At 42.5% G+C, this 19,290-nt stretch overlaps 1 protein-coding gene across 7 annotated transcripts in view; it reads right to left on the bottom strand.

The window, feature by feature from the left end:
• Window positions 1-4,608: 4,608 nt before the first annotated feature.
• The window catches only part of LOC146389485 (uncharacterized), a 53,880-nt gene continuing 39,198 nt past the window's right edge, over window positions 4,609-19,290 (bottom strand). For 6 of the 7 annotated variants that reach the window (XM_084909890.1, XM_084909910.1, XM_084909872.1 and 3 more), the window contains 11 exons: window positions 18,174-18,632; window positions 11,006-11,458; window positions 10,155-10,583; window positions 9,816-10,079; window positions 9,453-9,707; window positions 9,121-9,369; window positions 8,732-8,989; window positions 6,739-7,041; window positions 6,374-6,643; window positions 6,169-6,252; window positions 4,609-6,026 (listed from right to left, as the gene is read on the bottom strand). In XM_084909890.1, the coding sequence (XP_084766016.1) occupies window positions 5,960-6,026; window positions 6,169-6,252; window positions 6,374-6,643; window positions 6,739-7,041; window positions 8,732-8,989; window positions 9,121-9,369; window positions 9,453-9,707; window positions 9,816-10,079; window positions 10,155-10,583; window positions 11,006-11,458; window positions 18,174-18,632 (3,091 nt within the window). In that variant the 3' untranslated portion in view covers window positions 4,609-5,959. The remainder of the gene's footprint in view (window positions 6,027-6,168; window positions 6,253-6,373; window positions 6,644-6,738; window positions 7,042-8,731; window positions 8,990-9,120; window positions 9,370-9,452; window positions 9,708-9,815; window positions 10,080-10,154; window positions 10,584-11,005; window positions 11,459-18,173; window positions 18,633-19,290) is intronic. The other variant, XM_084909861.1, reaches the window with a different exon arrangement.

Below are 19,290 nucleotides of genomic sequence, written 5' to 3' on the forward strand. Positions count from 1 at the left end.
AAAGATATTTAGCATCTCTCATGTTTCTGTCATTCTATAAAAACAGCTGCTTTAAAAACCGATCCAATCAAAGAAACATTAATTTCCATATTGATCAGATCAATACGTACAGCTCTGATGTCACTAACATCTCCTTGAACTCTTCATTGATGGTGATTTGTGGTCCTCTGCTGGTGAGAAGATGAACTGTATGATGTCAGTTTAATGAGCACAGATGAGATGAAGTGTTTTTAAGTCTGCTTTTTCTAATTGTTCAGGGTCCTGCTCCAGGAAACAGCTTCAACAAACTCTGGCTTTCAAAATAAGACCTCAGTCTGAGTTTTTAAAAAAAGCTCTTACTTTGGAAGGAATTGACATTTAATATTCATGTTATCAGTCCATCAATGAGTGTTATTAGCAGTTATCAGCTTCATAGCTGTGGCTGAGATTGGCCCTCCTGCACCTGCTAGCAGGCTCAGTAGGTCATTATCACCAATTGGTTAGCCGGATCGCTGTTGGAGGGACGATGATGAATCCAGATCCAGTACAGACAGACTCCACTTCACACTGATATGGGCGCATAGCAGCTAATGTTACACCCCTGAAAACGGGGAAAGAATCACGAGAGTGATTTTTACTTGCGTCTGTCATGCAGTTCTTTATTGCAATCAAAATGAACATAAATGTTTCACATTCTGTATTGCTTAATGTCACATGGTGGAAGGAAAAGCTAAATAATAAACCAAAATGATAAAGTGCTTACTATACATATACCTGAACATGTTTCCTGACAAAATGGTTGACAATAGAAACGTTTCTAGCTCCTGCCGTTAGCTTAATGGACATTATACAGCAGCGGTCCCAAACCCCCGGGCCTCGGACCGGTACCCGTCCGTGAGTCGCTTGGTACCGGGCCGTGAGAGTTGAGGCTCAGGTATGAAATGTATGGTTTTCAGGGTTTTTATCGGTTTTCAGCGTTATTTTGTTATCGTTTTTATCGTTAACTCGGTTTTCCTGGGTCTTTTCACGTGTGTTATGAATAAATCTTCTGTTTTTCGGTACCGGTACTAGTTTTATTTTGTTGTATTTATCCGCGACACCTTAAAGGCCGGTCCGTGAAAATATTGTCGGGCATAAACCGGTCCGTGGCGCAAAAAAGGTTGGGGACCGCTGTTATACAGTACCAAACTGAGGCTCAAAATCACCGTGTCTCTGTGCACAAAACGACTGTGATATAATGCTTCTAAAGCTTACAAAACAATGAAGGGTTACCTATTAAATATCTTAACAATGTACAGATTGCCTATATATGAACTTTGAAACACTTTTACCTGAAAACAGTTGTGTCTGAGATTGTATGTGCAGTTTTTGTGTCTGAGCAGAGAGTGAGCTGGATGGTGTGAGTCCCTGATAATTCTCTCTGCTCTTTTTTGGCAGTGTTGTGTGCACAGAAGGTCCATGGAGGCAAGTTTTGTTCCCATAATCCTCTCCGCAGACTTTATGACTCTTTGCAAAGCCTTCCTCTCTGTCTGTGTAGTGTTTCCATACCAGACAGTGATGCCTGCGGTGAGGATGCTCTCTATTAGTCCTCTGTAGGCCTGGGTGAGAGGGCGGTGGTTTCTGGCTTTCCTGAGCAGCCGAATGAAATAAAGCCTTTGCTGGGCTTTTTTCACAGTTGCTGTAGTGTTGAGAGTCCAGCGCAGGTCTGATGAAACCTGCAGTCCCAGGAATCTGTGGCTGTTTGCCCTCTCCTCCTCCGTCCCTTTGACGATAAGAGGTTGCAGGGGAGGGAGTTCTTCCTCGAGTCCAGTATTAATTCCTTGGTCTTGTCCGTGTTGAGGATGAGGTCGTTTTGCACACCATAGACAAGAACATTGTCTACGCCCCCCCCCCCGATGAGCCCCAGGATGGTGGTGCCCTCAGCGTATTTGGAGTTTTCCTGGGTGGAGACACAGTCATGGGTGTACAGGGTGAACAGTTTGGGGCTGAGGCAGCAGCCCTGTGGAGATCCAGTGCTGACGGTGAGCTCAGCAGACACGTGTCCTCCCATTCTCACCACCTGTTGTCTGTCTGTCAAAAAGTCTGGAATCCAGTTACGGGTGGGTGTTGGGATGGTGAGGTATATCAGCTTGCCTGGGCGGATGGTGTTGAAAGCAGAGCTGTAGTCCAGGAAGAGCATCCTGACATATGTTCTGCTGCTTTCCAGGTGTTGCAGAGTGTGGTGCAGGGCTAATGCTGTTGCACTATCCACTGATCAATTGGGGCTGAATGCAAACTGGAGAGGGTCTATAGTTTGAGGGACAATGTGATTTGAGTCCCTCAAAGGAAGAATTCTGTATCTGTAAATGGATCATGGACTTTCTGACCAACAGACCCCTGCATGTTAGGTCAGGGCATAACAGCTCTACTACCATCACACTCACACTGGCACTCCACAGGGCTGTGTGCTGAATTCGTTCCTCTATGAATGCAGACCTAGGTATTGATTCAACTCCATCATCAAGTCTGCAGATGACACCACGGTGACTGTCTCATCAGTGACAATGATGAGTCTGCTACAGGGAAGAGGTAAAGCACCTAGCTGTGTGGTGCTGACAGTAACCTGCTCCTGAGTACCAGCAAACCAAAGAGCTCATTGTGAACTTCAGGAGGGAGAAATCAAACACCTATGTCCCCATCTACATAAATGGCACAGCTGTTGAACGGGTCTCCAGCTTCAAGGTCTTGGGGACCCACATCTCTGAGAATCTGTCCTGGTCAACTAACACCTCCAGCCTGGTCAAGAAGGGCCATCAGCGACACTGCAGCGGGTGGTGAAAACACATCACAGGGACTCTACTTCCTGCCATTGAGGATGTCCACAAGAAGAGATGTCTATGCCGAGCACACATCTCCTCTCATTCTGCCAATAAACCCCTCCAGGAGGCGCTACAGGAGCCTTCAGACTAAAACCAGCAGGTTTAGGAACAGCTTCTTCCCCACAGCTGTCACTCTACTGAACTCAGTCCCCTGCTGAACCTTTCCATCCACACTCACTCTCCATCCACACACCCCTATCCCTCCCAGTGACAATGATCATGACTGTCATTCATTCTCAACATTCACCATATGCACACATTGGTTACTGCTATAGTTTAGGACACTGACATAGTATGGTCTCTGTTATAGTGCGTACACTGTTATCTATTATAGTCTGCTCAGAGAGCTACGCTTCCACTGCGGTAGATATATTCATAGCACTCTGTAGATCTGTTTACCTCACATCTCTACATCTGTATATATTTAGCAAATCTGTATATTTGTTCATAGTACATCTGTATATCTGCCCATCTGTATAGCAGTATAGAACATCTGTATGCTATACAGATCATCTGTATATCTCTACATATGTATACACAGTACATCTGTACATTTGTCTGCAGTTCATCTGTATATTTGGTCTCTCTGTACATAAACTGTTTATAACTATTCCACCTTTTACACTACCCTTATCTGTATATATCAGTATATTGTGGACTAGAATATGTTTGAGATGCCTCTGAGGATGTTTAGTAAGAAAAAACATTACATCATAAATATTAAGGTGCTCTACTGGAGTGAAGCAACTGGAAAGCTGCACAAGCAGAAATGAACGTTCACTTTTCAGCAACTATTATAGTGGAGCCTGAACCTACAGTGAGTGCAGCTCTGCAGCCAGATCTGTGAGCTGAACTAAGTGGCAGCAACATAAGCATTTTTTTTCACAATTTTAAGCTGTTTTTTAGGAATCATATCATGAGATTGGTGTGACTGGGGAGGTGCGAGAATGTATCTGGAAAAAGAAATAAAATTGCCTAATACAGGGGTGGGGAACTCCAGGTCTCAAGCTCCAGTCTCCTGCAGGATTTAGATGTGTCCTTGATCCATTACAGCTGATATAAATTGCTAAAATACCTTCCAATGGTGGGTGTGTGTGTATGCGTCCTGGTGGGCTGTATGCGTCCTGGTGGGCTGTCTGCGGCCCGGGACGGTGACACTACCCCTCAACATGTCTTGAAGTTCTCCAGAGGCCTATAAATAAACTAATCATTTGATTCAGGTCTGTTCACCAGGGTGAGATCTAAAACCTGCAGGACACCGGCCCATGAGGCCTGGAGTTCCCCACCCCTAGCCTAATACATGTAGGACACAATTTAAAGCTTTACAAACTTAATTACGATTATGTTGTCTGAGAACTAACACAGAGCAGAAAACGTACCTTGTGATTGAGCTAATTTTTTATTATTCCTCCACAGAGTGGAACAGGAGAGCTCAGAGGTTCCCAGTGGTCAGTCTGCCCAGCAGCATCAAACACACCTGGACTCCATATTTATGGTCTGTACATGTACAACAACTACTTTTACATCTATTCTGTTCACAGTCATCTCCATGCTGCTCTTTGCAGACCGGTGGATTTTCAGTGTGTCCAACATGGATCTGATGTTTGGCTCCATGATTTCAGTCTGATTGGCTCATTCATAAAGTATTCTGCTCCAGCTGCTGGAGGACAACATCATCACTTTTGTGAAGAACGAGCTGAAGAAGATTCAAAAGGTTCAGAGTCCAGATTACCCAGAATGGGAGGATGATGAGCAGAGGAGCAGCAGCAGAGAGGCATTTGTGAAGATCACAGTGAACTTCCTGAGGAGAATGAAGCAGGAGGAGCTGGCTGACCGACTCTAGAGCAGTAAGAGGATTTTTGTAAAAAGATTTAACCTTCTGTGTCATGGCACTTGGTCTTCGACCCAGTCTTTCTATCTTTCTGGACTTTACTGGGTTATTGAAATATCCTATGAGGCTAGTTTCATGGTTATGTTTACATCATGTATAACGTATGCTTTGGTGTAACAGCTGAATCTTTTATTAAACAAATATTGAACAAGTTCTCACAATCACCTCTTTACAATGGACTATAATGTTTAAATGATTTGCCTGTGTATAATAAACCATAACAGCACATTTCACATATCTGTAGTAAGAAAAACTTCTTTCTGAAAACACTGCACATCTTTAATGTGCTGCTTGCTTGTGACTTCTTGATGTTGGTAAATACAATAAATGAAAAATACATGTACAACACATTATGCTTCTGCTGTGAGGTCCTGCTATTAATCACTGGACAATTATGTTTAGAAATATTATTGTATTGCTTTTTGTGGAGTCAACATTTGTTAGCAAGTACACCAGTATGATTACAATAGCGCTATGCACTTTCCTGATGGGCAGAGTTTTCAGAAAGACATTTTATATATATATATCTATCAGTAATAACAGATATCACATATATGACATTCCATTGGAAAGAGATGATTGTGAGAACTTGTTCATTATTTGTTCAATAAACAATTCAGCTGTTACACTTTTCAGTATCTGTTTGTATTTCGTGGAATCAACATTTGTGTGCGAGTACACAAAAATCAGTACAGTTATTGCAAAAGTACCAAAAATAAACAAAGCCGACTCACAACTGTACAATAAAACTGTTACAGCCTCATTTTGTTTTTTCACTAATTGAAAATATTTTAATCACAATAATACAACCTGATGTGTAAGTATTGGGATGACCACTAGATGGCTTGAGATCTCCATAAAATAAAAATCAGCAGAAACATGAGACGTGCTCGTTTCTACACAAATAAATAAAACAAAGCATTTTAATTACGACATGAAAAAGAAAATACTCTAAAGTAGTTATTAACGCTTACCACGCTGACCTATTATTGCTCTTGTATATTACAGATTAGTATGATGCAATTGCGAGAGTTTTTACTGAGACCATAAAACTACATCTCCCTGATGATGGTGACCATGACGACGATGTTAAAGATGATGACGAGAGCTTCACCAGATCTTAAACTGCATGTGCTCTTTGAAGGCTGCTCTGATGATGATAATGGCGACCATGATGATAATGATGACCAGGAGGATGATGATAATGACGATGGTGATGATGGCAAGTGCTTCACCAGATCTCAAACTGCGTGTGTTCTTTGAAGGCTGCTCTGTGCACGATGTTGTTGCTGAAGAGTCTAGAAAGAGACCAAAGCAGAGAGAGCAGACGTCACTCACACAGAACAACATGAATCCACGTGAGCTCAGGCTGTGAATGATTCCTCTGAGAGTCTGAGAAGAAACTCCTTCACTCATGGTGACGGATTCATGTTGGCTCACCGCACAGAGTCGATGGAGGGGTTGATGGAGAGCAGCTGGAGTAACACATCAGTCGAAGCATCAGTGATCTGATTGTGACTCAGACTGTAACACAAACACAACATGTGGCTCTAACTGATCGCTGCACATTATATTACTGTAGTGTGTGTGAACAGGCTGATCGTTGTTGGTGCCTCCCAGAGGAGGATCAGTGTGTGACACTCACTCTAGGACTTGGACTTTGTGCAGATGTGTGATGAGAGGGAGCAGTAGCTGGTCAGTGAGCTGACAGTGACTGAGGTCCAGCTCTGTCAGCCCTTCACACGAGTCCAGCATCTGGACCAAAGCCCCGCAGACCCTCTGATCCAGCGTGCTGTGACTGAGATCCAGCTCTCCACCCAGGGCTGTACACAGGGACACCGCCCGCCTCACTGTGTCCCTCTCATTGTTCACAGGAACCAGAGACAGCAGCTGGAGGAGGACAGTTTTACTGACTCTAAACAGGACAAACAGAGAGAAACTGTCAGGATGCATCAACACCAGCGTGAACAAGGTTCTCTCTGGTTCAGACTCTTCGGTGGTCTTTCCCACCTGAGGTGAACCCTGTGGAGGACAGGAAACAGCAGGTCCAACACGCTGTCCTCCACCTCACAGTCTCGCAGGTCCAGCTGTGTGTCCCGGCTGCCGTGTGTCAGGATGGTGGAGATGGCCCTGCAGTCATCAGCAGTCAGACTCAGAGGCTCAGTCTGATCCTCCTCTGGTAGCTCCACACAGGAGGAGCAGGACAGATCCAAGCTGTGCTGCAGAGTCCTCAGCAGGCCTGACGCTGCCTCCTGCTGGACGTCACAGGCAGCACAGCAGTGGATGAACCTCAGCAGCTGGTTCCTGTCAACACTGGAAAGAAACACATGGAGACAGAAAAACTAAAATTATAGATGCTGCAAACAAACTGCTAGCTTCAATAAAATGTGTTGATCTTTAAAACTAAAGGTTTTCAAGAACAGCATCTATGAACTAGCACCAGATACATTATTGTCATTAGATGTTGGATTTATGCACAGTACTCATGGTATTAAGACAAAGTCACACTGAGCCCAGTTTCCCTGCTTGGGCTGATTGTGCAGGTGGGTGTGTACAGATAACAGCTTTAAATGAATAAGGACTCTGTTCATCTGGTAACTGTGTTGTTCATAATTTACTGCATTTATCAGATTAAAGGCATCATTTGTCAGCAGTGATGAAGAGTAAATGTCTCCTTTGTGCCCAGGAAGCCACAGAAACACAGCATGTAGCAGATTATTTTAATGGGTCCAGTTCAAATGAGTCTGCAGTGAAACTTGTGATTTCCAGCCTTCAGCTTATTGTTTGAGCAACTGATAAAAGTAGCCCAGGAGGTGTAATGACAACACTTGATAATAACTATAATTAATACAATCTAAATTGTTAATTAGACCAATTTTAATTCACTAAGATTAAAATGACACTAATGCTGATGATACCAACTGATACCATTTGGTAAAACCACAAATGAGACACACAAATCAGAAGCAACAAGTCAGAGGCTGCAGTTTGGGAAACACTGAAGATCACCAGAAATGTTTGGGCCTCATTTGTAAACTTCACCAAAATTATTTCCAATAATATATTTTTAAACAATTATCTGTATAATTAATGAGAAATTGCAAAGCTGACATTTGTAAACTTTGTAAATAATTCATGAATATTGTATGACATCTAAAAACAGGACGGCTAATGCTAAGCTGCAGTGTGTTCAGCGATAAGTCGGCCATTGGGTGTAAATAAAAAAAATAAAACTTTTGATTAGTCTGAATTTCTTTGTTGTTTAGTAAAGTTTGTGTTGGATTAAAATACAACAAACTGCTCTCACTGTTGCCATGACAGCGGGCTAATGCTAAAGAAAAGCTTGTGTGAATCTCTGAGACTAAACAACAGTCGGGGACGGGGCATCTGTGATGAAACCCTCGATGATAAATAGTGAAATAAACATCTGGTCATCATTAAAGAACACATACCATAGTGATAACATGTTGTTTGTGTCATCAGAGTGTAATTACCGTCTCTATCCAACTATGATATATAAGATAGGAAGCTTTAACTTCACTACACTGTTGTTCATACATGTCGCCACTATGAGCACCACTATCAGCGGCTCTGGAATTCTTTTCCAGGAAAACTGAACTCAAAGCCATCTGTTCAAACCAGCTTACTGTCTGTAAACATCAACACGAACGACGACTCCAGTTACTGTTTAATCCTGTTTACTGTTCCGTGTTTGTTACGGTGACCCTGGGTTGTTAGACAGGCGCCCACTAATAAAATGTGTTATTATTATTATTATTATTGCTGTTGTTGTTATTATTACTGGTCTACCTTTAAATGATGTTCACTCTGCCTGCTGTTTGAAAATTTCCTTATAGTTTCTTGTTCAACTGTTCATATAATCTTTTCCACACTAACAGTAAAATGTTAGCTTGTTTTTGAAGCAATGTAATTATGTTACAATAAAGTGTGTTGTTCAGCAATCACACAGTGCAGCACAGAGAAACGAGCTCTAATATCTGACCTGAGATGAGAAACGCTGTCCAGCATGAGGAGGATGGACTCTACTCCCCCTGCTGGTATGGAGGTCCACAGCAGGTTCAGTCTGACTCCGTCTCCGTGTTTGAGGACGAAGATCAGAGCAGCACAGTCCACTGAGTCCAGCTGTCTGCAGCTCAGGTTGATCACATGACCGAGTGACCTCAGCAAACTGGGTACAGCGTGACTGTCGTGAGCTCTGTTGAGCTCTCTGATGGAGCTCATCACAAAGCTGGGACTGGGCCTGAAAACAAAGAGTTTATTTCCAACTTTGTTTAAAGGATCCATAAAGTGCTGATTAAAGATGAGACAGCATTTCAAATCCTCCTGATTAAACAGCAGAAACTGTGTAAAAGATCAAACTACATTCAGCACCTTTTAAACACAATCCTGTCCAGAAAGGGAAGCAGACGTGTGGTCTCCTCCTGTAAGAACAGGTTCTTCCTCAGGTTCACAGTGATGGTCTGAGCTGACGGCTGCTGCAGCAGATAGTGAAGCAGCTCCCAGCTCAGACAGCAGGAGGTCAGGTCTCCACCAACCTTACTCAAGAAGGACAACGTCAAGTCCTTGTCCTGGGTTTCATGGAGGAGAGACAGAAGCTGCTGGAAGCTCTCTACACTCAGTCTGCAGAGATCATGAATATAAAATAAGCTTTGAAATAAAAATCTACATTTTATTTGTCCTGTGATGTTCAGAAAGACATTTACTTGACTGTCAGAGGACCATCATGGAGCAGCAGTGCAATGAGACCCTGAGCAGGGATGCAGGTCTCAGTCAGGTCTAACCGTCCGACTGTCCAGTATCTCAGCAGGGAAGCCAAACTACTGACGGCCCTCAACAATACTCTGTGTGATGGTCGGGCTTTCTTAGGCACAAGAGAAAGCTCTTCAACAGCCAGCCGACAGGCCGCTCTGCCTCTTCTTACCCACTGAAACAGCAGCAAGGACATGTCGATGGAAAGCCTGAAGAACGAAGACACAAAAGAGCAGAAATGATGAACACCAAGAACTAAAGATTCAAATATAAATGGTGTTAGAAGAGCAAGAGAGAGTCATGGTTTCACTTCCTGCCTCAGACTGTGTAGTTGTGTTGTGTGTCTGAAGAGCAGAGCGCCTCCTCTGGCAGACATCTTGCTGGGTGTGAGGATGAGATCCACTTTAGAGCCGCACAGTTTGAGAACTCTCCCCACAGACCAGCAGCTTTTCCTGTGTAACGCTCGTGTTAGCAGCAGCTGGAAGCCCAGCAGCTGCAGCAGAGACTCCAGCTGCTGGGCCTCCTCTCTGGATCTTACAGACATGGATGTGCACACACTCTGGAAGAACTCTGGATCACAGCTGGAACAAAGTGAAGATGGGATCAGGGAACATGCTGGAAACATTCTGCAAATGAAATCATCATCACTTATTTACCTGAGCTGTGAAATATAAGGCAGACACTGCAGCAAACTCCTCACTTCACTCTCTTCATGTGAGCAGCCTGTCAGCTCCACTTGTTTCTTCTCTGGTTGGAGTTTCAGCAGCTCCAGGAGGATGGAGGTCTTTCTCTCTGAGAGGTCTATGGACCAGACTGCAGGAGCTGAAAATACTGACTGTAATGATGGAAGGACACTCAGACCTGTTTTAGTCTCACAGTCCTTCACATGGGAGTACAGATCCAACAGGAAGTCACTCTGATAATCATCATCCATGCGTCTCTCATGAAGAGGGAATGTTTGATATGTGCACACTGATGCTAACAGCTCCAGGATCTTCTCTCCTGTCTGCTGCTCTCTCTCTGCTGCTGCACAGAACAGACTCACAAAGATCCTGACTGCTTCATGGCGATTCCAAACATCAAAACTGTAACAATAAGAAGGAAACATTTATTGATGATTTGATGTGAGCTGCATAAAAACAGCCACACACTGCTGATAGACTCCATCTGGTCCATGTTTCCTGTACATAATGATGCTCCATGTTAAATATATCATAAAAGAGGGAAACATATTATCTCAGTTGCAGCACATAACTAATTTATTAGTCCTCATAAAAACAAGAAAACACAAATATTTTAGAAATTTGTCAAAATTCCACTTTTAGAAGCTTCTTTAAATCAAGAAGAGACTGTAAAAACTTTATTTTAATTTAAGATTAAATTAATAGAAAAAGTTGTTTTCTGCTTTCTTTGTAAAGTAACTATATACTATGTGTATACTGCATGTGGTGAACGCATGTTCTCCATCAAAACTCTTCACTAAGCTTCTGAATACAATCTGACTTACCTGAGCTGTGAGATAAAAGGCAGACACTGCAGCAAACTCCTCACTTCACTCTCTTCATGTGAGCAGCCTGTCAGCTCCACTTGTTTCTTCTCTGGTTGGAGTTTCAGCAGCTCCAGGAGGATGGAGGTCTTTCTCTCTGAGAGGTTTATGATCCAGACTGCAGGAGCTGACTGGAAAACTGACTGTAATGATGGAAGGACACTCAGACCTGTTTTAGTCTCACAGTCCTTCACATGGGAGCACAGATCCAACAGGAAGTCACTCTGATATTGCTTCAGATAATCATGTTCATCTATGCGTCTCTCATGAAGAGGGAATGTTTGATATGTGCACACTGATGCTAACAGCTCCAGGATCTTCTCTCCTGTCTGCTGCTCTCTCTCTGCTGCTGCACAGAACAGACTCACAAAGATCCTGACTGCTTCATGACGACGTGACCACAGAGAAACAAAACTGTAACAATAAGAAGGAAACATTTAGAGATGACTTGATGTGAGCTGCATAAAAACAGCCACACACTGCTGATGCACTTGTCCATGTGTGTCCTGTATATAATGAAAAAGCCAGTGTTGGGAAGGTTACCTTTAAAATGTATTCCACTACAGATTACAGATTACATGCCCCAACATGTATTTTGTAATGTATTTCATTACAAAATACTCAATGAGTAACGTATTCTGAATACTATGGATTACATTTTTTCCCTCCTCCCTGGATTGCCCGGACGCTAAACTGCTTACTTGTCGCTGGATTTACCCGGCTGATCACCAAGCATCTGCCCGCTCTGCGACACGCTTTCCTACTCGGATTTGGATAACATCGCGCCGACGGGGAGTTTGTCGAAGCAATCTATGCACTCTGCCTCGTGCTTCTAGAGGTGACTTAGTACCCTGGCCACGGATGGCACTGCTTAATGTCAGGTCGCTGGTAAATAAGACCTTTGTTTTAAATGACTTATTCTCTACTAGTGGCCTTGATGTTTTATTCCTTACAGAAACCTGGATTCGCCGTGGTGAGCTCATTCCTTTCTCTGAACTTCTTCCTTTGGACTGTGCCTTTTTTAGTTCACCGAGGCTTTCTGGTAGGGGAGGTGGTTTAGCCTCGGTTTTTAAAAACGTATATAATGTTCGGCAACTTTCCTCACCTAACTTTGCTAGTTTTGAAGTCCAGTTATTGGAGATGACTGCTTCCACGACCACTTTGTGTGTGTTGGTCTTTCGACCGCCCAAATATAACAAGTGTTTTATCTCGGACTTTGCCGACTTCTTGGGTTCCGTTCTTTTTAAATATGATTCTGTTCTTATTCTTGGTGATTTTAACATACACATCTGTTGTAAGGATGACCTGCTTGCTAAAGACTTTCTTGCTTTAATGGACTCTTTTAACCTCCTTCAAAGGGTAAATGAACCAACCCACGTTAAAGGCCATATTTTGGACTTGGTCTTTACGTATGGCCTGGATATTTGTATTAAGGATATAAATGACGCTGGGATTTCAGATCATTTTCTAATTTCCTTTGATATTGGCTCATCTGCCGCTGGACTGCAGCCTGGAGCTCTTTCTCGTCCGCTACGCATACTCAGCTCTGAAGCTGTGTCAAAGTTTGCTGTGTCTTTTTTAGATTTGGCGCCTATAATTCCTGACTGCTGCTCAGTTCGCTCATCTGATGGTTATGCTGATACTTTGCTATCATTATTCTCATCTACCTCTGATTTGGCTGTACCTGATGACTGTTCTCTCTGTTCAGTTGATGGTTGTGCTAATATCCTGTTATCTGTTTGTTCTTTTATTCTTGATTCTGTTGCTCCCATCAAAATGAAGCGCCCTAGAACCTACTCTCATTGCTGGCTAAATGATACTACACGTGCCTTACGACGTGTCTGTCGCCGTGATGAGAGGAGGTGGAAAAAAGATAAACTTCAGGTTTCTTATGATATGTTACGGACCAGCCGCTCACAGTTTCAAACTGCTGCTAGAATGGCTAAGGCATCTTTTCTTTCCAAAGTCATTGTGGCTAATGGTCACAACCCCCGTATGCTATTTAAAATTTTTAATTCTGTTGTTAATCCCTGTCCTGATATGCCTTTACTGTATTCACAAGCTCTTTGTGAGCGTTTTCAAATTCTTTTTTTAGATAAGGTTTCATCCCTTAAGCTTTCCTCTTCGTCTGCCTCTTGTCCTGTCTTTTCCTCTGAGTGTAATTCAACTTTTCATCAATTTGAGCCCGTGTCGCTTTCGACTCTGAAGCAGCTGGTTGATCAACTGAAAAACACCAATGCTGTGTTTGATATTCTCCCATCACGCATTGTTAAGGGCTGCTTTGATGTAATTGGACCGAGCATTTTATTCTTAATGAATTTTTCTCTACTCTCTGGATCTGTCCCACTGGCCTTTAAGCATGCTGTAGTCCAGCCTATTCTGAAAAAGAAGAATCTTGATTGTTATGATCTTTTGAACTATCGACCGATCTCTAAGCTTCCGTTTCTGTCCAAGATCCTGGAGCGACTAGTTCTCTCTCAGCTTCAGGCGTACTTAGACGCAAACAACATTGCAGAGAAATTTCAGTCTGCCTTTAAGCCACGGCATAGCACTGAAACGGCCTTGCTTAGAGTTCTCAATGACCTATTTGTAAGCACTGACTCTGGACGCTCTGTGGTCCTGGTCTTATTGGACCTTTCCTCTGCTTTTGATATGGTCGATCATAACATTCTTCTACTAAGACTTGAGCATACTGTGGGTATAAGAGGCACTGCCCTCAACTGGTTTAAATCTTATCTTGCTGACAGGTCTTTTTCGGTTAATTTGGGCAACTTCTCATCTTCCTCGGTACCTGTAAGCTGTGGTGTGCCTCAAGGATCTGTATTAGGCCCTATTCTCTTTTCGCTATATCTGCTCCCTCTTGGGGCAATTTTTGAGAAGTATAATATTGCCTTTCATTGCTATGCTGATGATATACAGATTTATTTTGAGATTACTGACGATCTTGCTATGTCTTTTCACTATTTTCGTGAATGCATGCGTGAGGTTAAAGGTTGGTTCAAGAGTAATTCTCTTGTCCTGAACGAAAAGAAAACGGAGATCGTGGTGTTTGATAGTAAAATCCCCCGCGACCAACTGTGTGCTGCTCTGATGCCTTTTGCTAGCTCTCCTTCTGATTATGCCAGTAATTTAGGCATACTACTGGATAGCTCGCTTAAATTTGACAAGCAAGTGTCTGCTGTTGTGAGGTCTAGTTTTAATCAGCTGCGCCTCATTTCTAAGGCTAAGCGCTATATTCCTCACATTGACCTGGAAAAACTCATTCACGCATTCGTGACTTCCAGGTTGGACTACTGCAACTCTCTTTACATTGGCCTTTCCTCCACCCTTCTCGTTAGATTGCAGACTGTCCAGAATGCGGCGGCACGCCTTTTGACAGGTAGCAGGAAGTTTTCTTCCATCACTCCTGTTCTTGCTGGCTTGCACTGGCTTCCAATTAAATACCGTATTCAATTTAAAATATTACTTTTCACCTACAAAACCATTAATAACTTGGCGCCGAGCTACCTCAATGAGCTTCTCAGGTTACACACTCCTGTCAGAGCACTTAGATCTGCTACCCAAATTTTTCTGGAGCAACCTCGTTCTCGGCTGAAGTCTCGTGGTGACCGTGCGTTTGCTGTAGCTGCCCCGGTCTTATGGAACAACCTTCCTGTTGCTATCCGGACGTCTGACTCTATGCCACTGTTTAAATCACGGCTGAAGACTTATTTGTTTAATCTTGCCTTTCCACCTAGTTAACACTTGGTGTGCGTTGTACATGTTTATCCGTTATGCTTGTGAACTACTTTTATATCTTATGATTGTCAAGGTTTTTATAATTGATACGTGCCAGGTCCTTTCTCTTTTCCCTCCCATCTCCCTTTTCCTATTTTATTTTTGTCAAGCACCTTGGTATACCCTTGGTTTTTTAGTGTGCTTTATAAATAAAGTTTATTATATTATTACTTAATATATTATCAAGATTTTACAACTACATTAATGTCTTATTGCTGTGTGATTTATTACTATTACTGAAGGTTACTCACCATACCAAAACCAACTAGATTTGAAATTTATTTCAAACCTAAAACCTTTAGTAAACAATTAAACAAATAAGAGTAAACTGCAATCATTTACTTGTAGCAATAAAATAATCTACGTTTTTTAAGCTCTGTCCACACCTATACAGCTTTTTCTATGTGTATGGGCCTTTCGTTCACACGTAAACGGCATTTTGAATAATCTAAAACTGAGATTTTTTAAAACTCCTTCTTTGCATTTACGTGGACGAGGAATACGGGGTTCATCACGCAACGTCAAAAGTTGTGCGCCTTTTTTCACGTCACATTTTTCACGTCTTACTGTTTGTGGTTTTTACACACTTACACATGCAGTTACTGTCCCCCCATATAAAGGCAGAGGCGTCATTATTTTATGTTTAAAGCGGACCCCCGTTTATTGCAGCAGTTAGGTTCTAAAAATATCCCGCGATAGGTGAAATCTGTACAGTAGTCAGCTTCATTTTTTAAAGTTATTATAGATGTTTGAAGGCTGTAGACACTTTCCTCAGACAGGTATGAACATTTTCACTCTTCTCTCTCTTGTTTAAACACAAAGTTCAAACCTTGTTAGAAAAATAAGTCCAGTATTATAGAATCAAACCAAAGATCAAACCTTGTTTTCAGAACATGGGAACAGAGCAGCTGCAGAGAATTCAACATTAATGAATCAATGGTACAGAAGTAGACGAAGCAAGAAGAATGAGTCAAGTTTGACTTCTCTGACTGTTTGGCTTTGCTTAATGCGTCTTATAATCTGAAAAATGCGGTAACTTCTACCTTCCTTTAGCATGTCCAGAAGTCAAACTTTTGGTGCCATAGTTAGCGTCTTCCTCAGCCTCTTGGGAGCTACCACAGGAGCCTTTGATGGTGAAAAGGTTTCGTCGACATTGTTTTGTTTGTGGGGAAGAAAACTTACAAACATACAGCACTGCTAGCGATCGAGGATTTATGTAAATTTGACAAGCTGAACTCGTTCTGTACTGGACAGGAGACACGGCTCAAGGTTGATTGATAATGGTCTGCAAATATTTTTTCAATAATAATTTTTACAAATATTTCTTACAGCTCTAATGTGCAGCTGTCAGCTTACAAATAAACCGCAGCACAGAGCGCTCACACACATCTACAGGGAGTGCAGAATTATTAGGCAAATGAGTATTTTGTCCACATCATCCTCTGCATGCATGTTGTCTTACTCCAAGCTGTATAGGCTCGAAAGCCTACTACCAATTAAGCATATTAGGTGATGTGCATCTCTGTAATGAGAAGGGGTGTGGTCTAATGACATCAACACCGTATATCAGGTGTGCATAATTATTAGGCAACGTCCTTTCCTTTGGCAAAATGGGTCAAAAGAAGGACTTGACAGGCTCAGAAAAGTCAAAAATAGTGAGATATCTTGCAGAGGGATGCAGCAGTCTCAAAATTGCAAAGCTTCTGAAGCGTGATCATCGAACAATCAAGCGTTTCATTCAAAATAGTCAACAGGGTCGCAAGAAGCGTGTGGAAAAACCAAGGCGCAAAATAACTGCCCATGAACTGAGAAAAGTCAAGCGTGCAGCTGCCAAGATGCCACTTGCCACCAGTTTGGCCATATTTCAGAGCTGCAACATCACTGGAGTGCCCAAAAGCACAAGGTGTGCAATACTCAGAGACATGGCCAAGGTAAGAAAGGCTGAAAGACGACCACCACTGAACAAGACACACAAGCTGAAACGTCAAGACTGGGCCAAGAAATATCTCAAGACTGGTTTTTCTAAGGTTTTATGGACTGATGAAATGAGAGTGAGTCTTGATGGGCCAGATGGATGGGCCCGTGGCTGGATTGGTAAAGGGCAGAGAGCTCCAGTCCGACTCAGACGCCAGCAAGGTGGAGGTGGAGTACTGGTTTGGGCTGGTATCATCAAAGATGAGCTTGTGGGGCCTTTTCGGGTTGGGGATGGAGTCAAGCTCAACTCCCAGTCCTACTGCCAGTTTCTGGAAGACACCTTCTTCAAGCAGTGGTACAGGAAGAAGTCTGCATCCTTCAAGAAAAACATGATTTTCATGCAGGACAATGCTCCATCACACGCGTCCAAGTACTCCACAGCGTGGCTGGCAAGAAAGGGTATAAAAGAAGAAAAACTAATGACATGGCCTCCTTGTTCACCTGATCTGAACCCCATTGAGAACCTGTGGTCCATCATCAAATGTGAGATTTACAAGGAGGGAAAACAGTACACCTCTCTGAACAGTGTCTGGGAGGCTGTGGTTGCTGCTGCACGCAATGTTGATGGTGAACAGATCAAAACACTGACAGAATCCATGGATGGCAGGCTTTTGAGTGTCCTTGCAAAGAAAGGTGGCTATATTGGTCGCTGATTTGTTTTTGTTTTGTTTTTGAATGTCAGAAATGTATATTTGTGAATGTGGAGATGTTATATTGGTTTCACTGGTAAAAATAAATAATTGAAATGGGTATATATTTGTTTTTTGTTAAGTTGCCTAATAATTATGCACAGTAATAGTCACCTGCACACACAGATATCCCCCTAAAATAGCTAAAACTAAAAACAAACTAAAAACTACTTCCAAAAACATTCAGCTTTGATATTAATGAGTTTTTTGGGTTCATTGAGAACATGGTTGTTGTTCAATAATAAAATTATTCCTCAAAAATACAACTTGCCTAATAATTCTGCACTCCCTGTATTCATTCACTTCTTCATAGATGTTTATCATCCATTCATGTGCTCATGTTTGTGACTGATGAAGGCGGCATTCGATTGGTCCATTTAGTGTGGAAGAAGACAGAAATAACAAATCAAAGGCCCCCTTTTATGTAAGTGTGGACAGAGACTGAAGCTGAGTGAACATAAAGTTTCCCCCACATTGTCACAGCTGTCATCTCTGACTGCAGGTTTAGCTTTCATCAAGCCAGCTCACACAAAGAAAGCCTGCTTATGATCAAGCTGCTTCACTCTTCAGCTCTCTGTACAATTATACAATTATATTAAAATGCATATACTGAAAAATGTTTCCACTGCTGACTTCAGGGAGCATCTCGTCTTCTGAGGAATTAATCATGTAAAGAAGAATTCATGTACCTGAGCTGTGAGATAAAAGGCAGACACTGCAGCAAACTCCTCACTTCACTCTCTTCATGTGAGCAGCCTGTCAGCTCCACTTGTTTCTTCTCTGGTTGGAGTTTCAGCAGCTCCAGGAGGATGGAGGTCTTTCTCTCTGAGAGGTTTATGATCCAGACTGCAGGAGCTGACTGGAAAACTGACTGTAATGATGGAAGGACACTCAGACCTGTTTTAGTCTCACAGTCCTTCACATGGGAGTACAGATCCAACAGGAAGTCACTCTGATATTGCTTCAGATCATCAGCATCATCTTCATCTATGCGTCTCTCATGAAGAGGGAATGTTTGATATGTGCACACTGATGCTAACAGCTCCAGGATCTTCTCTCCTGTCTGCTGCTCTCTCTCTGCTGCTGCACAGAACAGACTCACAAAGATCCTGACTGCTTCATGACGACGTGACCTCAGAGGAACAACACTGGAACAATAAGAAGGAAACATTTAGTGATGATTTGATGTGAGCTGCATAAAAACAACCGCACACTGCTGATGGACTCCATGTTGTATATAATGAAAGTTCATTTTAAAGCCATCTTCCATCAGAGCAGCTGAACAATGTTCTTAGACAGTTACTGACTCACAACACAAACACTCATCCTGTGTGTGAAATCACTGCGTACTGAACTGTAACTGTTATTTTATTCGCTGTCTGACTTTAGAAAGTAAAACACTAAATATCAACAATACAGAAACACACAGAGGGGAACAACAACATCTACAACAGCAGCTTCACCTGCTGCTCACATCACACACCTCTCTGCTGTCTGAAATCTTCATCTGCTCACTATAGAGCTGCTACCACCATCATCATCATCATGCTCAGTAAAACAAAGTCAGAGATAAAGTCCAGCTTCATGTAACTCATTCATTTACTGAGTTACGTCACTGAAGGACTCGTTGAGTTTGCTTTCATGCTGTTTCCATGGCGATGATGGATTCAGGTGTAAAGGATGTTTCTTGCATGTGTGCACTCCAACACTCTCTGCTGCATGAGCTCAGTCACATGATCCTATCAAATATAAATCTAACCTTTCTGATGAGAACGTCTTTATTCTAGATCCTGTTGTCCTGATAAG

This window comes from Perissodus microlepis, chromosome 3 (genome assembly GCF_051167445.1).
Source record: "Perissodus microlepis isolate ML-2025 ecotype Zambia chromosome 3, ASM5116744v1, whole genome shotgun sequence".
NCBI lineage: Eukaryota > Metazoa > Chordata > Actinopteri > Cichliformes > Cichlidae > Perissodus > Perissodus microlepis.